This window comes from Penicillium cosmopolitanum, assembly GCF_028827165.1.
Source record: "Penicillium cosmopolitanum strain IBT 29677 chromosome Unknown utg000008l:1.0-4398992.0:1.0-4402845.0, whole genome shotgun sequence".
NCBI lineage: Eukaryota > Fungi > Ascomycota > Eurotiomycetes > Eurotiales > Aspergillaceae > Penicillium > Penicillium cosmopolitanum.
In genome coordinates, this window is record NW_026622678.1 from 870,376 (window position 1) to 897,871 (window position 27,496).

General features: G+C 50.9%; 9 protein-coding genes across 9 annotated transcripts; 3 read left to right on the forward strand and 6 right to left on the reverse strand.

Annotated features, from left to right (window-relative positions):
- Positions 1 to 46: 46 nt before the first annotated feature.
- On the reverse strand, positions 47 to 535 carry N7509_006878 (DUF3602 domain-containing protein; the record flags this gene model as incomplete). Its single annotated transcript, XM_056631515.1, has 1 exon — positions 47 to 535. One exon carries the CDS (start codon positions 533 to 535, stop codon positions 47 to 49), a length of 489 nt encoding a protein of 162 aa, XP_056487066.1.
- A 3,419-nt stretch (positions 536 to 3,954) lies between these two features.
- N7509_006879 (uncharacterized protein) lies at positions 3,955 to 4,686 on the reverse strand (the record flags this gene model as incomplete). The annotated part of the gene is made up of 1 exon (XM_056631516.1): positions 3,955 to 4,686. One exon carries the CDS (start codon positions 4,684 to 4,686, stop codon positions 3,955 to 3,957), a length of 732 nt encoding a protein of 243 aa, XP_056487067.1.
- A 208-nt stretch (positions 4,687 to 4,894) lies between these two features.
- N7509_006880 (uncharacterized protein) lies at positions 4,895 to 5,602 on the reverse strand (the record flags this gene model as incomplete). Its single annotated transcript, XM_056631517.1, has 1 exon — positions 4,895 to 5,602. One exon carries the CDS (start codon positions 5,600 to 5,602, stop codon positions 4,895 to 4,897), a length of 708 nt encoding a protein of 235 aa, XP_056487068.1.
- A 1,414-nt stretch (positions 5,603 to 7,016) lies between these two features.
- On the reverse strand, positions 7,017 to 7,693 carry N7509_006881 (anthrone oxygenase family protein; the record flags this gene model as incomplete). Its single annotated transcript, XM_056631518.1, has 2 exons — positions 7,017 to 7,570; positions 7,633 to 7,693. 2 exons carry the CDS (start codon positions 7,691 to 7,693, stop codon positions 7,017 to 7,019), a joined length of 615 nt encoding a protein of 204 aa, XP_056487069.1.
- A 1,109-nt stretch (positions 7,694 to 8,802) lies between these two features.
- N7509_006882 (putative U1 snRNP complex component Yhc1) lies at positions 8,803 to 9,604 on the forward strand (the record flags this gene model as incomplete). Its single annotated transcript, XM_056631519.1, has 3 exons — positions 8,803 to 8,869; positions 8,930 to 9,055; positions 9,306 to 9,604. The coding sequence occupies 3 exons, from the start codon at positions 8,803 to 8,805 to the stop codon at positions 9,602 to 9,604; spliced, it is 492 nt and encodes a 163-aa protein (XP_056487070.1).
- Positions 9,605 to 10,636: 1,032 nt separating this feature from the next.
- Positions 10,637 to 12,876, reverse strand: N7509_006883 (transient receptor potential ion channel family protein; the record flags this gene model as incomplete). The annotated part of the gene is given in 3 exon segments (XM_056631520.1): positions 10,637 to 10,792; positions 10,806 to 12,448; positions 12,510 to 12,876. 3 exon segments carry the CDS (start codon positions 12,874 to 12,876, stop codon positions 10,637 to 10,639), a joined length of 2,166 nt encoding a protein of 721 aa, XP_056487071.1.
- A 3,254-nt stretch (positions 12,877 to 16,130) lies between these two features.
- On the forward strand, positions 16,131 to 18,133 carry has1 (ATP-dependent RNA helicase HAS1; the record flags this gene model as incomplete). Its single annotated transcript, XM_056631521.1, has 4 exons — positions 16,131 to 16,692; positions 16,753 to 17,474; positions 17,536 to 17,796; positions 17,876 to 18,133. The coding sequence occupies 4 exons, from the start codon at positions 16,131 to 16,133 to the stop codon at positions 18,131 to 18,133; spliced, it is 1,803 nt and encodes a 600-aa protein (XP_056487072.1).
- A 2,027-nt stretch (positions 18,134 to 20,160) lies between these two features.
- Positions 20,161 to 24,958, forward strand: N7509_006885 (uncharacterized protein; the record flags this gene model as incomplete). Its single annotated transcript, XM_056631522.1, has 3 exons — positions 20,161 to 21,939; positions 21,960 to 24,752; positions 24,815 to 24,958. The coding sequence occupies 3 exons, from the start codon at positions 20,161 to 20,163 to the stop codon at positions 24,956 to 24,958; spliced, it is 4,716 nt and encodes a 1,571-aa protein (XP_056487073.1).
- Positions 24,959 to 25,971: 1,013 nt separating this feature from the next.
- N7509_006886 (uncharacterized protein) lies at positions 25,972 to 27,054 on the reverse strand (the record flags this gene model as incomplete). The annotated part of the gene is made up of 1 exon (XM_056631523.1): positions 25,972 to 27,054. One exon carries the CDS (start codon positions 27,052 to 27,054, stop codon positions 25,972 to 25,974), a length of 1,083 nt encoding a protein of 360 aa, XP_056487074.1.
- Positions 27,055 to 27,496: the final 442 nt, after the last annotated feature.

Below are 27,496 nucleotides of genomic sequence, written 5' to 3' on the forward strand. Positions count from 1 at the left end.
GGGCGATGGCGAACCCGCGGGATGTCGCAAAAGATAGAAGTCGCAATTAAGCAGCACCCTTCAGCTTGCCCCAGCCCTTTTCGAGGCCACGGCGGGCCATGTCGCGAGCACGGTCGGCAACGGAGCCGGAACTGCTGGCAGTGTTGGTGCTGGTGGAGGAGTACTTGCGGCTCAAGCTGCAATTGCTGGCGTCGTCCCGATACATCATGTTGCCGGCACCACCACGGCCGACGTGGTAAACTGGGGCAGCACGGCGAAGATCGCGCTCGAGTTCTTCATCGAAGCTGAACATAGCGCGTTCACTGGAGCTGTGGACGTTGCCGGCGCCACCACGGCCAGAAGTAAAAGTCGTGGGAGCGCGCGAGTCCAGGCGTGTCAATGAGGCAGGGCCTGTGGCGGTGCGAGAGTCGGTGGTCTTGGTATTCTTCAAGCTGATGATATTTCCGGATCCTCCACGGCCAGTGTAAACGGCAGGTCGACTGGTATGAGGCACCGAAGGATGCGGCTCAATAACGCGGTAATTTGAGGCGGGCATGGTGAATATGTGTATGTGGTGGATGTAATAGAGAGAAGTTGTGGAGTAGATGTAATAGATAGCTGCAGCGCAAGCTATAAAGAGGTCAGGTCCATGAAGCACAAACAAAGACTGAGATGCTCAAAATCTGTAAAATCTGTGAATTATGGAGACATCATTTACAGCGGGGACCAGGACTTAATATAGTCCCAGGCCATCGCTACCAGCGAGAGTCATTTTCACCTCTCAGGCACGACATCCACGGGTCACACGCCGGTGGGTCGGCGGCTGTGGGGATTTTCTTTCGATTTTTTTTTCTGGGATTTAATTTTATTCGATTTTTCAATTTTTTCTTACACAGTCTGGAATTCCACTTAGTCCACCTGGCGTCATCGGTCCACATAAGAGTTAAAGCGGCAGGAGGTAGATTACTAATTCCGGTAAAGTGGCAGCGCTGACATAATCCACTGGGTGCCTCAGCAACGTGCCAAGGCTGACCAGTCACGAGATAGAAACTAGTCAGCTTCCCCCCAGACGACCTTCTCACTGGTTTATCCCTTTGACATTCGGTCCATCAGACTCCACCTGACTCCCTTATTTTCTACCCACTTCTCCTCGCCGCTTTTATGTACCAGACACATCATCTGACCCGCGAGGGCCCCCCCAGTGCCCCCCAGTACCCCCAGTCCCAGCGCTAGGCGCCTCCAATAATGAGGAGAGCCAGGGGCCAACACGTAACAGAAACTGACTCACCTGCCAATAATATCCTGTCCAGAACCCCAACAGGGTTGTCGAGTGGACACGATGATTCTCATTACCCCCAGAAAACTCCCAAAAAAACCTCACGCTGTTGCCCAGACTCTTCCAGACAATAAAACTAGGGGTAAAAATCGTACGCCGTACGCCCTGAACACCTCACCGCACCCCGTGGCTCGACTCGGATCGCTTGCTCGTCAGGCGCATTTCACCATTCCCCCAGCTTCCAGCACCAAACATTGGACCGTGTGACACATTTGGGATTGCATCATCCACCAATGTCGACATTCTTTCCTAAATTGTACTCACGATAGTTACATGTCCACGGTAGCAAGCAACAAGGTACATCAAAAATTTACCCCCACCTTGTCAATTCCCATTTCACCCACAGGGTTCGCAAAACAACGAGGACCCGTGAGCACACTCCTCTGATCCTAAAAAAAAAGACAAAAAAAACTCACACCCATCCACTTCGTTGTAACTCTGTATTCACAGTGTATACGCCGTCTCAGTCTAGAGAGAGGGGCCCGCTGATCCAAAGCACGATGACCCCATAGCCCAAGAATTGCGGGATAATTCTTCCCCCTAAAGAGTCTCAGACCCCCCGGGTGATCCGCCGAGGGGCAGTCTAGTTCACGCCGGTACCTGAGATCGTCGTCAAATTCGCGCAATCCTTGATCCCATGTGTCCGATGCGGTCGACCCTGCCGAGAAGAACCTATTGATCGTGCCCAGGATGCCGAGACTGCCTAGAATGCAAAGCGCATCGCCTCCTTGAAAATTGGAAAATCCACGCCACCGCACTGTCTCTTCTTTCAGCTTCTCTATTCCTCCTTTTGCTGTTGTAATGCAGGTTGTCTTTCTCGGCCCCTTCGGCTGTGCGTCCGAAATAGGAATGGCTTTTTCCCCAGAAGAACCAGCGGATGCAGTGGGCAAATGACGCCAGGGTGGCCGATGGAATCAAGGAAAGTGGAAAATGAAAAATTTTTCGCATTTTTGCCTCTCTGGGCCACCTGACTGGCCGGGGGATCCGAGGACGGCGCCACCGTCCACTTACAGCGTGAGCTCGGACTCGTCTTTTTACCCCAGATTGTTCTTCCCCAGACTCATTCAGCCCTTTTCTGGTCTACCGCTGGTCTACCCGTTGGTCTACTGCTGCCACATCGACCTACTGCACTGTGACTCCCTCATACCAGCCCTTAGGATCGCTGCCCCCGTGATCAACCCCCGGAATTACCGCGGTACCCAGACAAGGAATCATTTCCGCCTCAACTTGATGTGCCATGGCCGCATGTACGTGCCTGCTTGAACGGTTGGGGCAGTCAATGAGGGGGAAAGGAAACTTTGTCCCCTCATTCTAATCCCCCGCCCAATACTCGTACAGTAGAATGCCACAATTCTAGGCAATTCAATTATATAATAGTCAACATTTCGACCCGTCAATGCGGCCCTGCAGGATATCCATGGAGGTCCTCTCCGGTACTCCGTATCACATCAGCCCAACTAGCATATACAGTTTACATTCTCCCATCGCTACCCCCTCATTCCCATCCAACTCCAAAACTACTCTGTAACCCCCTGCAAAATGGTGGGGACATACGAATCGAAGCCACCGCATTTCCCAAATTATTATCTAATAGCGAGACAGGATGACACATGATTATCGTCGCCGCCTGGTCGAGACCACCGGCAACCGGCAGCCAACACCTCGCGCCGACCGGGACGGGAAGTCGAGTCTCGCAATGACGCAAGATATTCTAGTTTCGCCTTGAAATGATCAAGTAAGTATGCGCGGCGTGTATGTAAAAAGTATTCTGTCAGATGTGCCATGCATTGCGATTGCGGTGTGCATGACAGCCGATCCAGATCTCCAACTACTCTCAGAATAGTCCGCATTATTGCGCGATTTTAGTTCCGGGTAAGTTACCTAAGGTTGTACTTTTTTAGAGTGAGGCCTGTCAACTGTACAACCTTCGATTTGTTGGCCTGTCTTGAGGTTGGGGCTAAGCTCTTTGGATTTCCAACTTGTCGGCTTTCTGTGCGTGGTAACCAGCTGTTTGGTTTGAGACCAGTGTCTTGTTGAGTTTCGTCATAAGTCTCCGAGGACGAAACTGTTGAAACCGAAAACTATACTTCTAGTAATCATCATGGAAGGTGTTGCCGCGCTCACGCCATGGTCCCCCGTATGACAACCACAATTGAATATCGATTCGATCGACTGGGTCGACGACCTTCTGGAACACATACCTTGAGTGATAACTAGTACATCATGTTTCAATCACGCCCGGGTGAACCAAGCCAAGATCCTTGGACCTGACCATGGTGGTTTCAAAATTGCTTAGTTCACGTTCGTGATACAACAGGGAAACATCGAATCCACGAAACAGAGCCATTCGGGAGCTGGGGGTTCATGTTGCTCGGTCATTTCAACTAGTTGAATTTGATACATGTTGGTCTTAGCTCAGCATATTGTTGAAATGAAATCCACTTTCTATCAGTTTGAATCACTTTCTTGATTCGACCTCCAACGGTTCCCATTGAGCATTATTTGTCGTTCAAGACAAACATTCCTCCAAACCAACCATATGCCCTATTCAACCTACGGCCAAATCGCTGAGCGGTGGTAAAAGGCACTTCTCTCGCGGCTGTGGTTCATGGAATTGAATACTCCTCTCAACATCCAATTTAGTGGGTTGAAATTGCCAAACCGAACCATACAACTTGGTGGCAGCAAACCCGACCAAAGTCATCGCATGGAGGAAACCATTCCATGGAACTTCGCCAGGAGTACAAGTCGTGGCAGGGTTGAAGAAAATGGTTCGGAATACTTTTAGAGCACGCGCATCGACAGGGAATGTGGGCTGAGGATTGAATTGGTTTTGTTTCTGCACCTCGGCTTTCGACTTCTGTATCCCCCACAGAAGCAGGATTGGGCTTTCTGCGCGTTTTGGACTTCTGCTTCGGCGGTGCGACATCCAGTTGTCGAGGGGAGATGCCAGAATATATCGCTGAGACCGGCAAATTTATGGCATACCGATCGGATTCGCCTGGGTTCGGCGCCAGTGCTGCGGCCGAAGCCTTTTCAGGCTCGGTCCATTCTGGAGTCCGCTGGAGAATCCGTGGCTGGGATAGAAGACTCCGAACTGCGGTATTGCGCAGGTCACCGGCTTTGGCGACCATGAGCTGGTCAATGCTGGCCCAGAAGGCGTCCAGGTTGTGTTCAGATTTGCGTAGCGCCTCGGTGTTTTCCTGGGTACGGCGCTTGTGAATGGGATAGGTGAATTTGCCACCAGAGGGCTCACCAAGCTTGACTGAGCGAGGTGTGAAGCTCTTATCAGAGAGTGCGGCCAGCATATTGGCCCATGACTGGGTTCGTTGAGCATCCTCTTTGGAGTAATCCTCTTGAATCTCGGCCATTTTCATCTCCCAGGTCTGAGCCCATGGCTGATAGAGGTCCAACTGGTTCAATGATTGGGAAATGATGGAAAGGTCACTAATCACCGAGCTGATTTAGGGAGAGATGAGCTCCTGGGCATGTGGGTCTGATTGAAGTAGACGTTCCAGCTCATCTACGACGACAGGCATACTTGCGAAGAACAAATTTTTGCCATCTTCCCATAGAGTGCTAAGCAGCCACAGTAACTGTGTCGAGCTTGTTTTTCTTGACGCCTGGTTTGTACATAGTCCGAATCTTGGACGAGTATGGGTTGACAGGAGGTTCACGAGCAAAGAATTTCTGTAGTGGAGGAGATGCCGGCGCTTTCATTTTGAGGACACCCAGTGGTCCTTTCGCCATCTGATTCACATAGAATCGAAATCGAAGCAATGCATCCTCATATTCCTTGGGGAGGTCTTTCGAAGGCACGATCTGACTGGCGTACTTTGTTTGTAATGCGACTAGCTCCTTGGCTTGAGTGCTCAGTTCGGAGAACACCTCTTGCTCTAGATACGCTTCTGAAATGACACTACCGAGGATACGTGTCCAAAAAGTGTCCTGCTGTCCAATTCGGAATACCGGGTGGGCCTTTCCAGCAGTATCCTCGAGGTTTTCCTGTCGATGATCCTTTGCCTCGAGAACAACATGGCAGAAGTATTCGGGATCCTCACGGAGAGCCCACAAGTGATCCTCCGCTGCCGATGCTCTAGCCGATAGCAGGGACTCGATCTGAGATAGGTGTAGCTTTCCGGGAACCCGATATGGGGCTTCGGCTACCATAACCCCCAAGGACTCGAAGCCGTTAATCTCTTGGTCGGTCTTGAGCGGTGGCTCGGCTAAGATAGGGAATTCATCACTAGTGACGGCGGATGGGGTAATATCCTGAAGAAGCTGCATGGAGCAGTCAATCAGAAACCCGAGCAGTCGCTCTTGAACCTCCAAAATTATGAGACCCTCCCCCGGAAGGATTTACTTGCGTTGCACCATCCAGTCAAACGCCTTTGGTTCTTCATGCCAACTCACGAGTCGCCCATATTCCCGGGCATTGTCACTCACTCCGTGCAAAATCATGACATGTTCGTTCAAGAAAATCGGCACGATGGATTTGGTGACAAGTCCCAAATGGATGGCTCGGTTGTCAGCCGCGACAAAATGCGATGGAGGGTAACGGCCACGAGCATTGAGAAGCAGCGGCAGCGTCTTTGTGTTCAGGAGATCCTCCTGATTGATGTGTGGCCAGAGAAAACTTCCCCGGCTTTTCGTTCCTTGAGTACGCTCCGCAGAGGCCTCATTTCAGGACGTTCCGAACATGTTATATCTAGTACTCTCTCAACAAAGGACAAACGGCGTTTAAACCGCGAGCAAACGACTAATCAAAGACATGAAAGCCATGAAAAAGCCATGTAGTAGATAGAGCTGAGCTCAGTTGCGAGCATACGCACGCGGAACTGGTGAAGTCTCTTCATGGCTTAGAAGGAACCGAATAGTGCGCTCGAAAAGGGTTGTCTCTCTCAATGAGCTCGGAAAGACTTGAGTTGTACAGTGGCGTTGTAAAAGTTTGCAACCTCATATTGCCCACCATTATCGACCTTCTAATGGAAGACTAGTAGCTGACTGAGAGTGAATAGATTGGCCAATCTATGTATTGTATCTTAGGTAGCTACTTATTCCCCTTGTGAAGGCAGAGATCAGGGCGGTCGATAAGGGGTTTCAAACTTTTGCTGTAACACCACTATAGAGCACCGAGAGTGTCTGTATAAAATCTTTTTTGGTGCTAGGTCTTGGTGTTAGGTCCAAAAACTTGATGTAAAATAAAATGAGGTGGAGCTTACGCTTGATCTATGCCAATGATGCTGCTCATCTCGAGCCCTTTTTGATGTTGTCGAACGCTGTCGTTTGCAGGATCGCGCAGTCCACATTGCACGAGCGAGGTAATATCGAAAACGCGAAATCAGGGTGGTATTATAAGGAAGGCAGGACGGCAATACTTCAGCCACAACTCCGAACATTAACAAAGAAAATTGAAATGGAGTCGAAATCGATATTTCAACAGGCTGCTAGTCACTTTGAAACAACTTGAATAAGAATTATACAGTTACAGAAGGATTGAATGCTACTATATGTGTCCCTTTTAAGTAGAGAATCGGAAAAGTCCTTCGCAAATTGAACCTCGGGGCCAGGTTATCATCTATTGATCTGCAGAGATGGAGGGCTCGGATATATCCTAGTAGTACTATTTAGGTGGTACTTTAACAGTGAAGCATTGAATACCAACATGGAGAATATTATACAAGCCCTGGACAGCCTAAGATCAAGCGCGGCTCGATATTACCCGAGACGTCGCATGGAGACTGATAGCAGCACCCAAAAGCGGAAATATGGATCGCACCAAGTTAAGCTTCGCCCACTTCTTCAAGAGTCTAGGCACCTCATTGTCCGCTTGGGATCGCTTCGCCTGTTCTTCTGTGCTAGTAATTGCATCCTGAGAATCTTCGTGGCCTACCTCATCATCACTTGCTGCGTATGAATCCAGCCTCTTGTTGGTCTTGAGCATAGCCAATAGAGTCCAAGGTGCAATGCTCATAGCCACGGCGGCAGCAAGCAGATAGTGATTGGCCACGCTGGATACCGCGACCGTTGGTGCATCCCGCAACGCCCAGAAGACGTAAATGTTTGCAAGAGAGGCAAGGCCTGCAATTGATGGGAATATCTTATGACCACGATCATAAAAGTCCAGCCATTGGTGCGACAGATGGGCGGCGAGGTTGCCAGGCGTTTCGTAGAAGGAGTGACTAGATTTGACCGGGCGGCGCGCTGGCAGAGTGAGGTTGGGGATGCATGCTATTGATAGCGTGGCAATCCCACCTATAAAGGTAAGGCGATGGTTCACTGGGATTGGCTTTTGGCTATGAGATGGTAGATCTTACCTGCAGCTGCCGCGCATCCAATCGTGCCGATTGCCTGGGCGATGTAAACCCCAGTAACCATCTTGAGTTTACAGTATCGTAACAAGAATGTTATCTAGATTGAAAGTTGAATAAAATGGTAGTTCTTCCAAATGTAAGTCAAAACCAAGCTGACTTTTCAATGGCATGATATTTTGGCTCCGATTCTTCGGGATTTGCGGGCCATCGCAAACTCCGGCTATACACCGTCCGGTCAACACTAAGGAGAAACATTAGCTTGCATAATTAGGCGGCCATTATAATATTTGAAATTTTAGAAATCTAAGAGAATATGTAATTTGATTGCCTGAAATTAATCAGGAGTATCTCATTATTTGGTTCCCCGGAATGAAGTAGACCGTTGCACCTTGGCTAAAGTGGGTTGTATAGCTGGGTATCGCCGGCATGGCTGCTAGCCTTGGGAGGTACCCTAGGCAGTATGTAACCGGGCAGCGCATACATTCGAGCCTTAAGGAAATCGCCTGGAAGATTGACCACTAAGCCCTATGGGAGCGCTGCATATATTTCGATGCATACTCCGTACTGCAGTACAGAGTATACACTCAAAAAGCAAATAGATTATGCCCATTTCCAAGTGGGACCATTGCAATGATTACCTAACCCGATAAGCTTGGGTTCTGTCATCTCACACCGCCTCTGCGACCCTCGCCGACTCAAGCCCGCGGACGACCTGCCAACCTTGAAATCGCGCTGTTCTCCACATTCACCGTCAAACACCTGTCGCAAGCTCTGTCCTTGAGATCTGTGGCATCTTTAAGTGCGAATTCTGTGAACTGCCTTGCGTCACATCTGCGCTAGCTCTCCTCCACCCCCGGCTGGAATTTTTGTCTGTCGCGCGGTAGCAACCGAACGCCCGCAGAAGCTGACAAGATGCCGAAATATAAGTCCTCCATGCCCTCATTTGTCCTTTGCATATAAACTGACTTTCTGTGAACTCTTTTGTAGGTCCCCTGTCTGCCTTGACAATCTGATTCCCCATGATGCCCAATCTTGCTTCGCGATGTAGCAACACGACGAGCGTTGCAGATATCAAGTGCCCCAGAACGAGATAGAGCGCATCGTTAAAGACGGTCGGCTAATTAACCCTAATATACAGGTGATTACTGCGATGTCTACCTTACGCACGACTCAATGAGTGTGCGCAAGGCGCACAACTCCGGTCGAAACCACTTGAGGAACGTTGTGGAGTACTATCAGCGTACGCCCCCGAATCTTCAAAAAAGACAATCGCGAATATACCTAATCACACCACAATTAGAAATCGGACAAGAAAACGCCCAATCTGTCATTGACTCCATCACGGCATCCTACGCCGCAGAGGGCCAGCCCCTCCCTAATCCCGCCATGGTGCCAGGTGCATTCCCGCCTCCATTTGGCTTCCCAGGTACACCCATCTTTCATATTTACCAACAACCTCAACAAACAAGCCTAACAACGGCCTCGCGAGGCAATCTAGGCCAAGGACCTCCTCTTCCATTCGGCATGCCCCCACCAGGGGCCCCCCGGCGCCCCAGGAATGCCGCCTCGTATGTATCCCCACGGAGCCTCTTCTCAACTTCTTCACCCACTTCCACATCCGCCAACACCCTACCTAAATGGACAAACAACTAACAAGTCTGATTTCGCCTGGACAGCCCCCGGCGCCCCCGGCGGTCTTCCCTTCCCACCTCGCTTCCCTCCCAATGCCTCCGGCACTCCTCCTCAGGGAGGTTTCCCGCCCCCGCTTCCGAACATGCCTCCCGGCTCAAGCCTACCTCCCCTTCCTCCAGGCGGCTTCCCCGGTTTCCCCATTCCTCCTCCTGGTTCGGCCGGTGCGTTTCCCCCACCCATGCCAGGTGGTGCAACACACTCGCCCATTCCATCTGGACCCCGTGGTTCAGAAGGATACCCTCCTCCAGGAGGCGGTCCTCCCCCAGGAATGGACAAGTGGTGAGGAGGCGACTAATTGAGCCTTTCTTTCTTTTATTCTTTGAGGCTTTGGTATCTTTCTTCTTTTTGCGTTTCTTCTAACGATTCAAATCGGTTGAATACATTGTATCTGGTTACGATTACATGCAGGCCGCCATTTGTGGTGGATAGCAAATAGTCTCTCTAGGGTGTTTTTCCCTCGGTGTTGTATGATAGCGGTTTTTATGGGTTGCTACTACTTATTTTATGGACTGATAGGCAATGACGGATTCAAAATGCATAGGATTTCAATCAATGTCGTGTGCACTTACTACTACCCAGTCGTGTTGTGAAACCGTTCCAGTAGGGTCTTGATACTAGTATCTACTAGTACCACCAAGACATCTGCGATCAATCTGCCCAGGCGGAGATTTATTGTTTTCATTCATCTTCAAGTCTGATAGTAGGAGTAATGTTTCGAAGGATGCGACTACACAAGTCCAAGATATATGGATCTGTACCTAGGTACCTAGGTATTTACCAGTCCTGATACTTAGTAGATGAACCCTGTGAAAGCCGAGCATTTAATGATTTATTCAACAATCACCGCGAATACACAGTATACAAATCATTCTTTCTTGAAAAGGAAAAGAGCAAAAGTTTATTCCGGAGCCCATGAAGTGGGACCACAACCCATAACCATACCCTAGATGCAACACAACAACGCCTTACCAAGTAGCAAAGAAAAGTACACGTCGACCACAAAGAAGCCGCCACCATCATAACAAAGGGGAGGTGGTAAATTCTGGGAGAGAAGGAAAGGGGAAAAGGAGAGGGAGTATAGAAGTAAGGTAGGAAGAGATCAACACCGACTCAGCGGTGGAAGGGGAAGATGTGTCAAGGAAAATTCGATGATCGACCGATCGCAGTGAACAGATTTAAGAAAACCCAAAAAGATACCAGACCCAAAATGGATGGATAGAAAAAAAGAAGAGAAACCATCGCTGCCCCACGCTAAAAATCACATGTCTTCATTTCAAAATTGAAAGGTTACTGGGGTGACCCGAAAGGAAAACGCCTAGTGCTCGTAGCCAGCCCCTCGCTGCCATGGGCTAGAGCTATTTTGTTGCCGGTAGCCGGTGTCGAGAGCTGATGCACCAACGGGTGCATTTTCATAGCCTGGTGGGGGGGGCATGATGCGTAGCGGGAGCACCGCCTGTGGGGAAGAGCGGTACTGATGGGTCAACGGGTGAGGGTTGGCGGTTGCCATTGTGAATTGTGGTGATTTGGTCCATTTGCGCATGGTTGTTATGACCAGTACCGCTGGAAATGGAAGCCGAAGAGTCCCCGAAAGGGTTGGTTGGCTCGTAAACGTGAGACTTCATGTCACCGCGGGCGGCCGCACTAAGCGCATCCAGTTCGGTGTTCAACTGAGTCTGAGACTTGATGAAAGAGCCCCGATCGTCACGCATCGGCTGGTATCGGGTATCAGGGTTCCTCGAGAAGATGGCGAAACCTGAGGCGATGAGGACCAGAATAAGGAGGACCAGAGCAAAGACGGCGTTAATCACGACAATAATCACACCCATGAAGGCAATCATCATGCCAGGTGGGTTGAAGACGTTGGAAAACACAAGAAGGAAAATGGCGTTGAGAAAGTTGATAACAGCAATAGAGATGTTGAAGATATTGGTCTTCTTATCCATCCATGGCCGAATGACACAGACGCCGACTAGCATGGCGGTCTCGAGAACCACCAATGCTACAGTCTGGACCACGGGGGCGGGCTGGCTCAGACCAATGAACATTCCCTTAATCAGGACATAAATGAGGAATGGTACAACGAAGTAGTAGGCCGTCGCCCGGTATTGCACATATAGGAAGCCCCACTTGTTCAGAGCAGAAGGATCCGAATAGAGAATATAAGCCGGGTTCTTGTGCATTGTCACGGAGCGCTTGGCCAATCGAATGACCTTCTGCGCAGCCCAGCCCAGTGCAATAAGCAACGAGAGGAACATGACCACAGCAAGAACGACTTCCGCGGCCGAGTCACGCTGGGTAAACTCCCAGAGACACAAAACACACATCTGAGGGAAACCGATCAGAGCCATTCGGAAGAGGATTCCTCTGAGAACAACTCTCCACCCATTGCGGAAGTCCTGGAACCTGTCACTCTTCATTTTGCCTGCTTTGACAAGCAATTCGCAAATTCCCTTAAAGGCTGCGACGATGAGAATGACAAAACAAACGAAGACGGTGAAGAAAATCAGACCAGTCAAGAAGATATTTGTCTCTTCCATATTGGCACGGAAACCGACACGATTGATACCCCGTACAACCTGGACCTTTTGGCCGGAGTCAGCACGCTTAGAGAGCGTGTTCATGCCGCGTTTCATGAGCATAACGGCTGGGTCCATCAGATCACGCTTGCGGCGCTTCAACACCTCCACTGAGGTTTCACTGAGGGAGGAGAGAACCGTAGAGGGGCTGCCACCGGTGGACCGCTGATACCAAGTGCAGATATTCTGAAGAAAACCGACACGGATAATTCCCATACTCCACTGGAAATTCTGGGTCCAAGATTCAAAGATCGGTGGGCTGTGGACCGACGTCATGCCGATCATTGCTTGACTTTGGAAAAATCCGAAAAGTGACAGGGCGTTGGCAGCAACATGAGCTGCTGTGTTGGAATGGCCGAGTCCGGAGGTAATAGCAGACGCCGCGAGACCTAGACCGGATATTACTGCAGTCGTCCAGGCGACTCCGACTTGATAGACGGTCTTGCCGTTGGAGAGCTGTGCCTCCACACAGGCAATCTTCTCAAGCGACTCCAAGGTTTTGATCACGATTTTCAAATTTGCGTCAAGATCTGGGATGGTATAAGCCATGCCTGCGAGGTAGTAGTTAGCAAGTTAGTTCCCGACTGGCTACGAGCGCGCTGCTTGGCTTACCTGGAATGCTCGAGGCAGTATCCCCGGCAATCGGAAGGGTAACATCGGTTAGATCGATGGGGCCTGGGGCCATTGGGCACATGCCCATACCCTCAATTGAGCATGGGTTGATCGTGTTTTGGTAGAAATTGATACCGTAAGCTGTGAGGGTGATTTCTGCGACAACCTTGCCGGAGATGTAGGAGACACCATCAAAGCTGATCATGAGTGAATTGTTTCCTGGGTAGTAGGCGACATTGAAAAAGTTGGCGGTGAAGTTGCTGCTTTCCATGCACACATTAAGCGCATTGGACTCGAGGAACTTTACGGCAGACACCAACGGCGCCACGAAGGCGACGAAGATGGTCAGAAATGATAGATATCGCATGGCGGCGCACTCCGATACCAGTCGAAAATCGATTCAGAAGGTATAAGCCACAAGGCAGAGAATGATGAAGAGGAAGAATATGACGGGTGAGGTGAGACCGATACTCCGGAGTACCACGTTGCCAGCCGCCGGATGCGGAAGTCTTGAAGCGGCCGAGTGCTCGGCGGACACGGTGGGATTGGTGGGAATCTCTCGGACCCAAATCGATCGATCGGAGTCAGAATGTTATTGTCGAAGACCAAGAAATCCGAGAATAAAGGAGCTAAAAAAAAACGCAAGAAAGGCGTGCAGTCAAGTGGGGTCGCCTGGAGGTCTTTTTGGCTACAGCTTCATCAGGCCGTGTGTCGGATGGCGATGTTGGCGGAAGCGGGTTGGATCGTAAAATGGATGGGGGGGAGAGTGGATGAACGAGAGTCGGGGAATATAAAGGCCTGAAAGAGGAGTGGTGAGGTGATTAGACTGTAGCGAAGAGGTTGGGAGTCGAGTTGCAGCAAGTAGTGTCGATCGGGAGGCGGGTCGACACGCGGTCGGGTCAGGAAATAGAATATAGACGAGATGGAGGGCGAACAGAAGAGAAAGCGATGAAGAGAGAGAGAGAGATAGAGAGAAAGAGAAAGAGATCGAGCGAGCGACGCGGCAGCACAGGGTTGGGAGGAGGAGAATGAAGGGAAAGGAAAGACAAAAGGGAGTGAAGGGAAGCGATTTGCCTCTTTGGAGAGAGCAGGGCAGAGGGCAGAGGGCAGAGGGCAGAGGGCAGAGGGTACTGTACTGTCTGTATTGTCGGTACTGTCAGTCTGTGTCTCAGTTCAGGGACGGGTCTGGAATGGGAATGCTGTAATTATGGGTATTGTATTGTCAGCGCCACCCAAGACCGCCGAGTTCGCCAATAAATGGCGTGTATTACGGTGTCATAACCGTCTCCCTGGCCAACCAGTCCTACTTTAGGCACAGGGACTATTCCTCCTTGATACTCAGATGGCTTTCTGAGGATCCCTTGATTAGGCCAGTACATTCTACTTTGGGTATGGAGGACTCGCTCTTGCTATGTCGCCATGATGATATGGATCTATTCACTCCGTACTCCGTACGTTAAATTGGGATGGTGGGGTTGTCTGCAGAATTCAAACTGGGATTGGAGCTGGCCAAGCCATATGTACATGTAGTACCACACTTTGTCTGGATCAGTGGAGTCATTGCCTGTCACTGTTCCGGGGAAGCCCTGGAGAGTGGTCATCCTTGTTAGTAGAGGGCCTCAGTACAATACAGTAACTACTAACTACCAACTACAGTATAACTATAGGATGTGAAGCACAGAGTATAGAGTTGTATGCATACTCTAATACACTGATACCCCTGAGTCGAGCAAGGGAGTTCAGTAGGTACATGTATCACTGACTTGACAGGACGTGCTTAAGCGCCGGTCGACGGCGGCACATGAGGTACTCCCAGCGTACCAGTGACTGGCCTATTTATATCCTGCGAGTCCATCTGGTCTCACAAACCGACCCGTTAACGCTCTGGGATTTTGATCAGGCGCCTTTCCAATTTCCCCCATCTCACCTGTATGAAGTACGAGTATATCTACGAGAACCCGGAGTAAAGCGATGTACACATCGGTACAATGTTATTGGTGTTGTATCGCCCCCACCACTTAATTTTAAAAAATCCAAAATCCTACCCACTGCTGATCTCTCTCGGTTGTAATCAAACTCTTCTCATTTCCACTTTTCTCACTGTTTTCCAATGGATATGTAGACGCTGGCACTGCCCCCGCCAAGTGTACCTCTACTACATCTGAAGATTGTCAGAGTCCTGTCAGGGTTTCAGTTAAATGCTGCAGCGCTAGGACGATCACCTCGGTCCACTTGCCATCTGGTCCACTTTCTGTCCCTAACCCGGCTTTCATATTGGATAACGTTGGAAATCTGGATTTTTGCATCCTTCCAGATGGCTGATCACCAACCCCCCCCGCAATGATCTTGCGATCGTCGCTCTGGTGTGTTCCATGACGTTGGTCACCCGCTGCTCGGATCACCTGAGTCAATATATCATATCAGATGGCGCACCTCATGTGCGACCGTGAATCTGAAAAAAATAGGTATTCAGGACCACGGCCTTCGAGCATTGATGGAGTTAAACTTGGAGCTGACTCCATTCATCATTCCTAGGCGTTGCGAACCACGGGTGGGGATCTATTTTTGGATTGAAGTGTTCGTTTTCGCCTTTCGGCGCCATTGCGTGGCGCCCAGCAAACCTGGGTACCTCTTCTCTCTTTGATTCGCCCTCAACTCTGTGAAATCTCTGCGATGCCAAACCTGGGCATAGTATCTTGCAATTTTCGTGTCGAAGAAGCCGCCAGGATCGGTGAGCGGCCCTGCTATGGAGTATCGCTCTGCGAATCGCACTGCGAATCTCTCTGCATCTGCAATTGGGTGCGCGGGCGGATCGCATCTCTCGGTCGGGCCGTATTGAACAAAAGGATGGCATGCCTTGTTTAGACCGTCATAATCTGATTGTCGCAGTGACTGGACGTGCTCACTATTCAGGCCGACCACTGGTCTCTTCTTGCCGACCGGCGTATTCAGTTTTGCCCCTATTCAACCAAAAGCCATTCTTGGCACGAGAGACATGTCGCAACTATTTTACCATGGCTTTTGCGCTATGGTGGATTCGTAGAGCTAATACCCGCCCAAGATTGAGGCCAAGGCCATAGTTTCTAGGCAGAATTTTAGGAACTGAGCTACGTACAACCGCCCCCGCTCAGGAGCTAGAGGAGCTACTAGTTATTTAGTCGGTTCTATGCTCCGTAACTGATGGTATGATTACTGGCAGTGGAACATACGATTGTTACTGAAGACAGGTATTGCATGGTAATTGAAAGTAGTAATTCATTACTCCACAATTGGACATTGACATGTTGAACGGCGTACGGTGTCAATAGTCGCCTTGACATCCATCTACATTAGGTAGCCCATGTTGTCCAATGAATACGAATTTCTTCGTGTCAATTTAAGTATGATGCATTGGCGCCTTATATACAAGGAGACAAGGCATCAATATCGCGGACACCGCTCTATCAGCACGTGATGTGGAGATTCTGCCTATTTTCACCGAAGAAAAAAAAAAGTAGCAGCGATTCCCGGCAGCGATAGGACCCTTGGAGATCAAAACATCACTGAATCGTCCTGATCTTACCGATTCCTCTCATCTTTTTCGTCTGTCTAGTACTTGCAATAGTGCATACAAACGGCAAGATGCCTGGCCCCGTGGACACTGCCAAGTCCATCACGAACAAGCGAAAGAGAAAGCACGGCGCAAAGCCCGCAACCGAAGATGCGGACATCCCCAAGCCCGTCGAGGCCAAATCGAGCCCCAAGGTGACCTCCAAGAAGGTCAAGACCTCCTCCAAGTCGGCCGCGGACAAGTCAAGCAAGAAGCGCAAAGTCACCCCGCCGCCTAGTGACGACGAGGAGAGTGCCGACGAGGCTGAGGAGCAGGAGGATGATAATGAGGGAAGCGAGGATGAAGAGAAGGACTCCGATGCCGCTGATCTTCCTACCGTGGATGACGTTCGCCTGCCTCAGACCGAGGGCGAATTGCAAAAGTTCACTGAGCTGAACCTCTCGGACAAGACCATGAAGGGTATTCAGGATATGGGCTTCGAGAAGATGACCGAGATCCAGCAGCGCACCATCCCCCCTCTTCTGGCTGGTCGTGATGTTCTCGGAGCGGCCAAGACAGGCAGTGGTAAAACTCTATCATTCTTGATCCCCGCGATCGAGATGCTCCACGCTTTGCGCTTCAAGCCACGCAACGGTGAGTTTTACTCCGTGATACCCCGACCATTCATAGATCATCTTGCTAATCAATGAGTAGGTACCGGTGTTCTCGTTGTCTCCCCCACCCGTGAATTGGCCCTGCAGATCTTCGGTGTCGCTAGAGAACTCATGACACACCACTCGCAAACCTATGGTATCGTCATTGGAGGAGCTAACCGTCGTGCCGAGGCGGAGAAGCTGATGAAGGGTGTGAACCTGCTCATTGCCACCCCCGGTCGTCTGCTTGATCACCTCCAGAACACACAGGGCTTCATCTTCAAGAACCTGAAGACCCTGATCATTGACGAGGCTGACCGTATTCTCGAAGTCGGCTTCGAAGATGAGATGCGTCAGATCATCAAGATCCTTCCCACCGAGGAGCGTCAGACTATGCTTTTCTCCGCCACCCAGACCACCAAGGTTGAGGACCTGGCCCGTATATCCTTGCGCGCCGGCCCCCTGTACATTAACGTCGACCACCGCAAGGAGCACAGTACAGTCTCTGGTCTTGAACAAGGCTACGTGGTTTGCGAGGCGGACAAGAGATTCCTGCTTCTCTTCTCTTTCCTCAAGCGTAACCTGAAGAAGAAGATCATTGTTTTCTTCTCCAGCTGCAACTGCGTCAAATACCACGCCGAACTTCTCAACTACATCGATCTTCCCGTTCTGGAGCTGCACGGCAAGCAAAAACAGCAGAAGCGAACCAACACTTTCTTCGAGTTCTGCAATGCCAGCCAGGGAACTTTGATCTGTACTGATGTTGCTGCCCGTGGTCTAGATGTTCGTATTCCATTCCAAATCTGTTCATTTGAGTGAGCTCTTTTACTAACCCGTCTCTCAGATTCCTGCTGTGGACTGGATTATTCAATTCGACCCCCCTGATGATCCTCGTGATTACATTCACCGTGTCGGACGTACCGCCCGTGGTGCCAACGGCAAGGGTCGCAGTCTGATGTTCCTGCAACCGTCAGAAGTCGGCTTCCTCAAAGAACTCAAGGAAGCTCGGGTTCCCGTCACAGAGTTTGAGTTCCCCAGCTCCAAGATTGTCAACGTCCAATCTCAATTGGAGAAGCTTATTGGACAAAACTACTACTTGAACAAGGTATGACATCGTCTCCCCTCCACTCCTTCCTCTCCCCATTGTCTTGACCGTTTTGTCCTAACTCGATTTGAATCTACAGAGTGCCAAGGAGGGATATCGCTCATACCTCCAAGCCTATGCGTCTCATTCCCTGCGTACTATCTTTGACGTGCACAAGTTGGACCTGGTCAAGGTGGCCAAGGGCTTTGGATTCAACGCGCCGCCCCGTATCGACATCTCGCTGGGATCCAGCCTGAGCCGTGACAAGAAGCAGGAGCAGCAAGGGCGCCGGACTTACGGCAGCCAGCCGCGGAACAACAAGGGGCTGAAGTTCCAGCGGAAGCACGATGAGGAATAAGGAGTGTATGATGAATGTGGAATGTGGAAACAAAAGTAAACTGGTCGCCTGCATCTTCATTCTGGGTCCTTGGAGTTCATTAGTGTAGATATCTATTTGAAATTATTTTCCGAACACTATTATTTGCCTGTGCTGTTTACCATGCTACTACTGCTCGTTCTATTTTTTGATGGCTGTATGTAAGCCGTGATTTACTACCCAAGGTACATAGAGCGGTTATCTATTGGTGGCGTCTAATTTCCCTTCCGTCGCAAGTGTGGAATGCCATAGTTCTTTGAAACCGGGGTCAGCCATGCGGCCAACCCACGTGGAAAGCTTGTCATGCTGCGAAGAAAACGCCGCCGGTATTTCAAGTTGACGTCGTCCTTTGTTTCAACGCTCGATGCAATCTGAAATTGAATGCCTTTCAGCCGGGATTTTACAGATGAGGTTTGAGTGATTGGGGCCATTCATTCAGAGATGGAGCGGCTAGTGTAGAGTGCAGAGTCATACCTACTGAAGGTACCTTTCCTGGATTTCTGTATGTGTAGGCAGCCCCGATAGAAATCATAGTGACTTGCAGCTGCCCCTTGCGAAAGAGACTACTCGTATCCATGGGTGTATATGGAGTAGCTAAACACACATGAGAACAGATCGTATGGCGACCTTAAGATATCTTCTCGTCGAGGCTACCCTACGGATACCCTAATTGCTTACCTGTCCGATCCAAAGTATACTCGTAGGCAAATGGGGAGGCTGGCTCGCCCCAGGATACCATCCCATGGGCAGGTCGGATGTGATGAGTTGGATGCGTTGGCAGTGCGTGGGGCCAATCACGGGGACTCCATCCACCCAGGGTCTGGTTAGTGTTGTGTCGTCTGGGCGACCACCGTCGAACCGGTTTGACGCCTCGGTCGATTTGGGGTCCCACGGAAGCAGTGGCCCGTGTGTTGTGCAACCAGAGGACCAATGGGCAAATTGAGATGCAGATGAGAAGAGGAAAGGATGCACGGAGGTGATGGGGAGGGGGAGTGTAAGCTGTAACGGGGTAAGGCGGTGTCCGGGGAGAGGAGATAAAAGTATACAGTCACTACAGTAACTAGAGTAACTACTCCGTACAGACTCAAGTATGGAGTGACTAGTTAGATGAGTGGATGAGTAACTAAGTAAATCTGGCAGAATAGTTCGAACCCAAGGAACGCATCCGAGATCCGCAGCCCAATCCATGGCTCCGTTTGTTGATGGAGTAACCTATCCCATAGATTACTACTGTAGATTACTAGATTACCTCCATAGGTACTCCGTACTCTGTACTCTGTAAACTCTAGGTACCCTTTGTATGCAACCCCCGCTGATCCGTGACAAGTTGGTTACTTCCAGCCATCTTCTTTTTTTCCCCATGAGGCTGGGCACTCTCTTTTCTCCAGGACCTTGACTTTTTACAATTACACCTGGGCATTTGCATTTGCATTTCTTTTCATTTTATTCATTTACTCCATACCAACGCACTAATTTCTTTCAGCTTCCTACTCCTCTTCTCTGCCCTCCCTCCCTCTCTAATCGCCCTATTTCATCCCATTTCATGTGAGAGAGGGGATCGGCGCAGCTGAGCTCGTTCAAACCTCCCCCCGAGAAGAGAGCAACCCCATTCTGTTGCTTTTCCTCCTTTCCTCTCTTGTCCACTCTTGCTTCTTCTCTCTCCCCACCGTTCTAAGGTGTCTGCGCTGGTACGCTTGTTCCTATCGATTCTCCTTCGAGATCCTCCTCCTCTCCTCCCTTGCCTCTGCCCAACCCGCTCCTCTCCGATCTCCCTTACTCCCCTCCCTCCTCCTCGCCCTCTCCGTCCTCTGTGACTCCTCCTCCTCCTCCTCCTCCTCCTCCTCCTCCCCCACTATTCACTGTCGTGTCAACAAGCACGGAGTATCCATCACCAGAGTGACCAACCACCCCCCTCTCTCTTTTTTTCTGCAGTCCCGTCGTAATCATCCATTCTCCCACTTGGAGCATGCGATTGTCGGACTAAAGGAAAAAGGAAGCCCGTCTCCACCATGGGGGTCGAAACCCGCAGACCAATTCTTCCCGCTCCCACAGAATCCCTCGTCGATACCAACCCAGCCGACAGCACGACGGGTACAGATCTGGCAACTGACATTTCTCGCCGCACAGACAAAACGTCGTACTCGATCCCGGACGACGGTAGCCCCATTACTGTCTCCACCCGGCGCCATCGGGACCGGGACGACAAACTGTCTCGCTCAAATCGGGACTCTCAGACCTCCCTCCTGATCGAATATTTCGAGGGTGGGAAAGGCCCCGGCGGTGTCGTTTCAAGACCCAGTGTACGCGTACGAGTGACACCCTCCGGCGCGAGAAAGCGTAAGCAAAAGGACCGAATCCAGATCACCGAATCGGGCTCCAGTCGCCAGCCCTCTTACACCCGTCGCATCTCCTTGACCTCGCCATCCTCCAAAAGCAAACATCACGCCAATTCGCCCTTGGATGATCAAAGTGTCAGCTCGATCAATTCCGTCGAGGAGGAGGCTGAACATTCCTCTCAACATCCGCCCGTCGAAATCGAGTTTATGAATCGCGACCGAGGCAGCGAGCTTTCCACCGCCTCGCGTGGTTTCATGATGCCTTCTTCTGATATCTCGTCCATGCCCGCCGACAGCATGCTCGACACTTCATCCGCTGGTCCGCGCAGGAAGCGCAGTCAAAGCATCGAGCGTGGTGCAAGTCGGGATAAGGATCTGCTGAAAACGCCATCCCGGCAACGGAGTCGCAGCCTCAGCAAAGAACGCATCGCCCATCGAGTTGCCGAGAAACTCAGCGGCTCCCCGCAGGAGGTTTCCAGTGGTAGGCACAAGAGCAGGAGTAAGCACCGAAGTGCAGGGAAGGACTACTTGGAGGCTGAGCCCAAGTCATCCCGGCGCAAACGACATGGATCCGGGGATGAGGATCTTAATATTACCAGCCCCGAGTCCAGTCTTCTCAGCTCCGCTGTTTCTTCCAACCGCAGGTCCGGCGACCAACACTCTAATGTTTCAAGATCTTCCATCAATAATCCCAAATTACTCGAGACCGTCGAAGATGCAATTCGGCGCTTAATCCTACCCGAGCTCAAGGAGCTCAAGAAGGATCAGAAAGTCATGACCAACAAATCAAAATTCGACCGCGATATGACCACATCCTATTCCTCTGCTAGCTCTAGAGATGAGTTAGGTCGACGCTTGTCCAAACATTCCAGCGCTCCTGATGTGATGAAACCTCAACCCCGCGTTGTCTTGAACAAAGATAGCAAGGATGAAGGCATTGTTCTGGCTGGCGACCCTCTACAACAAAGCAGGGAACGCAAGTCGAGCAAGGGCAGTGAAACTTCCGATGCAGCATGGGTCAAATGGGGTCGACCGGATCTTACTGAGCATGATAAAATCCGCAGGCAAAAGAGCAAAGGCCTTCGTGATGCGCATGCCGCCGGTCGGGTCGGTTCCGCTCTGACTGCTGCCTCTCTCAAAAAGCATGACTCTCAGTCTAGTCTTGGCCAGTCAGAATCAGGGGAACGCAGAGGTAGTGGCTCACGCAAGAGTCTGGACAAGTACAATGAAACAGAGCTTGTTTTCCAGAAGCACAATGTGGCTCCTATGCCAATGCGCAGCGAAATTGATTCGGAATTAACAAGGACTTCATTGCTCTCAGAACGCACTGAGAGTCCCACCCCCGCAAAGGAATGTCACAGGCCGAAATTTCTCGTGGCTCACCGAGACAAGTTGTCTCACCTACATCGCGAACGCCGACTCGAATCCCACAAGAGTCACGGAATGAACTCGGTATGCGCCATGGAAATCAGTCACATCATAACCTGTCCATGCATAGTGCTTCGGATCGTGACTTGCATCAAAAGAGCCAGTCTCCCGGCACCGATGGTGGTGACTGGGCCATTGCTGCTGCTGCTGCTGCCAACTTGCTCGACGCTGCCCATCCAGGACAACAACCATCGCCAGACAGACATTATGAGACAGGCCGAGCACTGAGTCCTATTCAGAGCGTTGCCAGTGACCTTACCGAGACCCGTGATGCGCATTATCCAAACAAGCACACTGTCGACCTCCAGCGGGATATGGAACCTCGCCTTTCGATTGATTCTTTGTCTTCCGCCCCGAGCACAAATCTCGCCCGATCTACTCGGCAGGATGGAAACAGCCCCAGCAGTCAAATCCGGGCTTTCGATGGCGAGGAGGGCACTGATCTCGGATACGAGCAATCACGCCGTGCATCCGGAGAGGACAATTACTATGGTCCCGATGAGGAGTCAAGACTTTCATTCGAGAATGACGACAGCGAAGTTGATTTCATGGATCGAGTGAAGGAAGGTCATAATGTGGCCACCGGCATTGCTGCCAACCCGCAATTTATCCACCCAGCCGGCGTTGAGTCAAACGTTGCTACTCTGATTGACGGGTCCATCCTCGAGTCTCAGACCTCTGGAAACCGCTCACAGACCGAATTCGCTGAGCGCGCGGCCAGCCGAAGCCCTGAAAAGCGTGGAAGCCCTCTTAAGCAACGCCAGGACGCCTCCAGCCCCGATGAGACATCCTTCCCTCGGCGGATTGGTGCTACCTCGCCACCGCAAAGCGTCACCCAGTCTATCGACGACTTTGATGAGGCAGGCGCTGCGGCGGGAATGGCTGCAGGAATGGCTGCGGCTGCAGCTTCTAGAGGCATGGATAGCCCGGGTGCGGATGAGGACCGCAGTCAAGAGTCCGAGTCTGAGATCAACACCAACCCTTCCATCATTCAAGGTCCTGCTCAAAGTGCTCAAGATCACTGGGGCTACGCATCAAGGTCCCCAGCTGAACAGCCCACCTACTATGATCACGGCGCGAAAGATCTCGATCAGAACCAGCCCCGTAATCTTGATGCCGAGTACTATGAGACTGCCAGAAACATCTTTGGTGGCGATGACTTTGTCGTTGACCAGCAAGCTGGTCAGCTGTTTGGTACCCCTCCGGGGGCCAAGGATGAAGGCTACGTGTCAGCTGCCAACCCCATGTCTCCAAGTATCGGTACTCCTAAGAAAGGGGATCGAGGCCTCGAGGGCGCCTTTGAGAGTCCGACTGAGGAAGACCCATTCGGGTCTGGCCACCAGCGACACTTCAGTGGTTACTCTCACGGCGTGGGCTCTCCGCTCTACGACAGCGCCACTGGTCGAGGCATTGAAAGAATCCAGTCCAAGGACATTGTTGCTCTTATGGATCATCTCACCGTTCGTGATGCCCAGCGAAATGCCAGGGATACCGAGATTCTCGTGACTCTTGTTCGAAGCGCCGCTGAAATGCGCACCTCGTTCGAGCAGATGAAGAAATTCATCGCCGACCAAGATGATATGATCATGGACACTAGCGACCAGCAGCACGAGCGAACGCACAGAGCCCTCGGTGGCCCTCGTCCACTGCCTCCCAGCTCTTCTCGTTCTCGTCAATTGAACAACGCGGAAAACGATGACCTCCAAGCCAAGCGGGCCAACATTTTCAAGCGTGCGTTGAAGGGTCTGAGCGGGAAATCAGGAAACGACTTAACCAAGATCGAAGGAATGCTCGAGCAGCTTCTTGAGGAGGTCGAGGCCTTGCGCACTGGTCATGATGTTGTGACCCCCGGGAGAGCAAGCATCGACCCGAATGGCTTTGAAAATGGCCCGAACAATGTTGCCATGGGCGGTCGTTCTCCCTACATGGGCAGCCCTCGACAAGGCAATGGGGATCCCCGTGTTAGCACTGTCCCCGAAGAGGATGAAGAGGACGAGGATCTTGAGATCGATGAGAACGACGCCTACATGACTGCTCATTTGCCTATCAAGCAGCCTGTTCGTCATGAGAGAGCTGGCTCTCTGCCTCTCAACACCCCGCCTCGAAAGCCAGTGGCAGCAAATGGAGCCCGAAGCACAGAGACAACCCCCAAGGCTTCGGAGAAGGCTCGCAAGCACAAGTCGAGCAGCTCATCAATCTTCCCCAAAATCTCACGCTGGTCCAAGTCCACTGCCACATCAATGGGAGACAATATTCGCAACAGCATCCAGCCTGGTCGCAAGGAACGTCCATACTCAGAGGTCTCCCGTTCTGGCTCTGATCTCGCCACAGACGCCTATAAATCCGGTAATTACTATGACCCCGAGGGTGATGACCGTATCAGGTCTACCTATACTCTAGGCGAAGACGATCAGCAAGAGAACCGTCCTCCATCTCCCTTGGTGCCCTCGCAGGTCTCTGAGGCACCCAAGTACCGCGCTCATCGCGGCAGTCTCGATCTGCAGCACCCTCAGCCCCGACAGGGCCCAACTGGCCGCTACCAAAACCAGCTCGAAACTCAGGCACAGACGTATGCTACACCCGAATCCCCATCCTCAGACCACTGGGGCTCGAATCCCAGTCTGCCAGCCGTCAACCCTAACCAACAACGCTTCAGTGGCGGTAGTCGTCTGTCCCCTATCTCGGACGCAGGATACTCAGAAGCCAGCTCCCGCAATCCTGGCCCCCCTCGACCCCCAAAGGTCAACGACGACGGCCCCTTGATCCCCGAGCGACCTCCCAAGGTCTCGGAAGAAGCAGAAGAGCAACAGCAGTACAGCGATCGTGTTGTCTCACGGGTATGTCTAAGCTTTCGTCTCAACTCCAAACCCTGCAATAACAATTGTTCTAACTTTACCAGGGCTCTGCCATGCGCTCCCCTCCCACCCGCAAACCAACTGGTCCCCGTCCCCTCACCTCTGGCGGCAACTATAGCCCCAGCAATATCAAGCGTACTCAATACCGAGGCAGTCCGATGCAGATCGATTATGATGACAACTATTAAGACCAGCATTGTGATACCCCGGGAATGTATTTCTGTCTAGCGAGTTTTGTTCTCTTTTTCCCCCCTCACGCATTCCCTCGCCCTTCTTCCTTCTTCAATTTCTATTATTTGTACGTGATGAGCTGGCGCATTGCGCCTATAACGACAGAGACGATTGTTTGAGTTAGCATGTTCATCTTTTTTTCATCTTTTTCCTTCAAGTTCATTATCTTGTTCCATCTTCGTTCATGAGCAACGTGCATTGCGAGAAAAAAAAAATCCTGTTCTTCTCAGCGTGAGTGTTAATAGGGGATTGAGAGTGAGATGTATGTGGTTCTATTTACATGGGGTTTTTTCTCTCCAGTTCTAGTATTTTCTTTTCACTTACTACTTTTCTTCTTTCCCTCCTTTCGTTGCCTATTTCTCAACCGTTTCGCGTGTTGAACGATGGCCCTGGGTTTGGGATAGCTGAACTTATTGTAGATACTAGCATAGTTGGTAGTGGTCTATACCTAATGGTGTAATCTAAGTGCGTCTACCATGACTTCTTATGGGACTCAGTTTCAAAATGTTCTCCAATTCTTCGATCGTGTAGAACGTGCCGGGTACACTGGCAATCGACAGTATGATATGGATGACTTACAATTCTACCAATCCGCCATAGTTAGCTCGCATAATATTAGTACAAAAGACTTGAAGAAAATAAGTCACTACTTCACTTATCTTGAAACATGTATACCATTGAACAACTTGAATTTATAGAGCATCCATTATCAAGTCAATGGTAAGAGTTATGAATAAGTTAAGTATACAGTCCAACTCTAAAACCCCCCTAGCAGTGGGATATCCAAACCTCGGACGTTCATTCACAGAACAGTAAAACGCAGCAAAGAAAGAAAGAGAAAAGATAGAAGAAACTTGAAAGAATGCAAGAAACGAAAGCCTCCAACACCGGAATTCTATCCCCAAAACCGCAGATATACTAAATCCACATGTGCTGGCGCATGAGTCCAAAAGAAAGGGAATCCTGATATCTAATAATCCGAGAAAGGCCGTACAGAAGTTGTCCCTCTCTCCCGAAACGCGTATTCGGCCGTGGCCAAATTGCTATATTCCATACCATCGCTGACGGGGAATTTTCCAGGATAGCTCTCGGTGGAATGGGACTTGGCGGCATGGCCGGCATCCAACGATAGCGAGCTCGTATTATCAGTATAGCGAGAGGAGGAAGCGGACTGGGGATCAACTTCGGGTTCGAGTTCGGGTTCGAGTTCGGGTTCGAGTTCACCGGGGCCGTCAAATGAGTCGGTAGGAGACGTATCCATTGGCATGAGTGGATTGGGCATGTCCATGACAGGCCCGGGGGCAGCGGGTTGGGATATATCCAAACTCGAAGCTTGATTGGCGGGATGCAAAATCTCCACGATATGTACTGTAAGCTGCTCTTCTTCGTGTTCTTCTTGCTTTGTGACGGTTGTGGTTTTGTGGGCGCCAGTCACGGGCTCGGACTGCATTGCCTGGCTGGTGGCTTGATGTTGCCGGTGCGCTTCAAGGGTGGTGGATAGCTTGGGCCGAGTGGATGTAGTGACCTTCTTCGCGGTCCCATAGATCGAAGCACCTGAGTCGCCTATCTTGTTGAACCGTTCTGAGTGTGTGGAACGCATAGTCTCGGTTTGAACTTCCTTTTGTTGAGGTGACAGGTGCGAAATCGAAATCCGGGGCTCAGGGTAGCACTGCGGCATTTGAGGGGGGACTATATGCACCGAGGCACTTGTAGTCACAGGTTGAGAGGTTTCAATCATTGGATTCGATCGATTGAGGCTCAATGGGTAGCGGCGACTTGTGAAATCATTGATGAAATTTGTCGGTGCGGGCGAGCGATATTTCGAGGTAGGAACGATCTCTAGGATGATATTGATGGCAAATGTCTCGGCGCTTTCGATGGTCTGTCTGAAGGGTGGGAAATCCAGGTTTGAACTCCAGAAGGGACGGGCGATGAAAGAGATGGCGTAGATGATTTGCAGGTATGAGAGGGCGAAGGTGAGAGAGATGGTACTCCATAACGAGATGGGCAGGTTGGCATGCGTGTGGGAGACATGTCGACCGATGAGCGGCATTTTGGCTGCAGATTGGAGGGAGTCGGAATGAAGTGATCAGATGAGATGAGATGAGATGAAGACGATGTAGGAATCCATATCCATGATTGATAGAAGGTGAAGGTGAAGGTGACTCGGCATGTTTGGGAAGAGAAGAGAAGTGGAAGGAGCGAGAGTGGAAAATTGGAATGGGAGGAAGGAGCAACTGAGATGAACTCACTGATACAGGCATACGTACCATACATACTACTAGTATGCAGTATTCTATTCCAGCTTACATACTACTATACTCTGTATACTCCGTATACTCCCACACCGTACAGCCGGAATCCACTGCCCCACTTATGGGAAAGGAACATTGGAACTTCAATAGGAACCCGCCCTCCTCCACCTCCACCTCCGCAACTTCATCTCAATCGCGCCTCTATGACCGTTCGTGCCGCCTTGCGAAGCGCTCAATCAT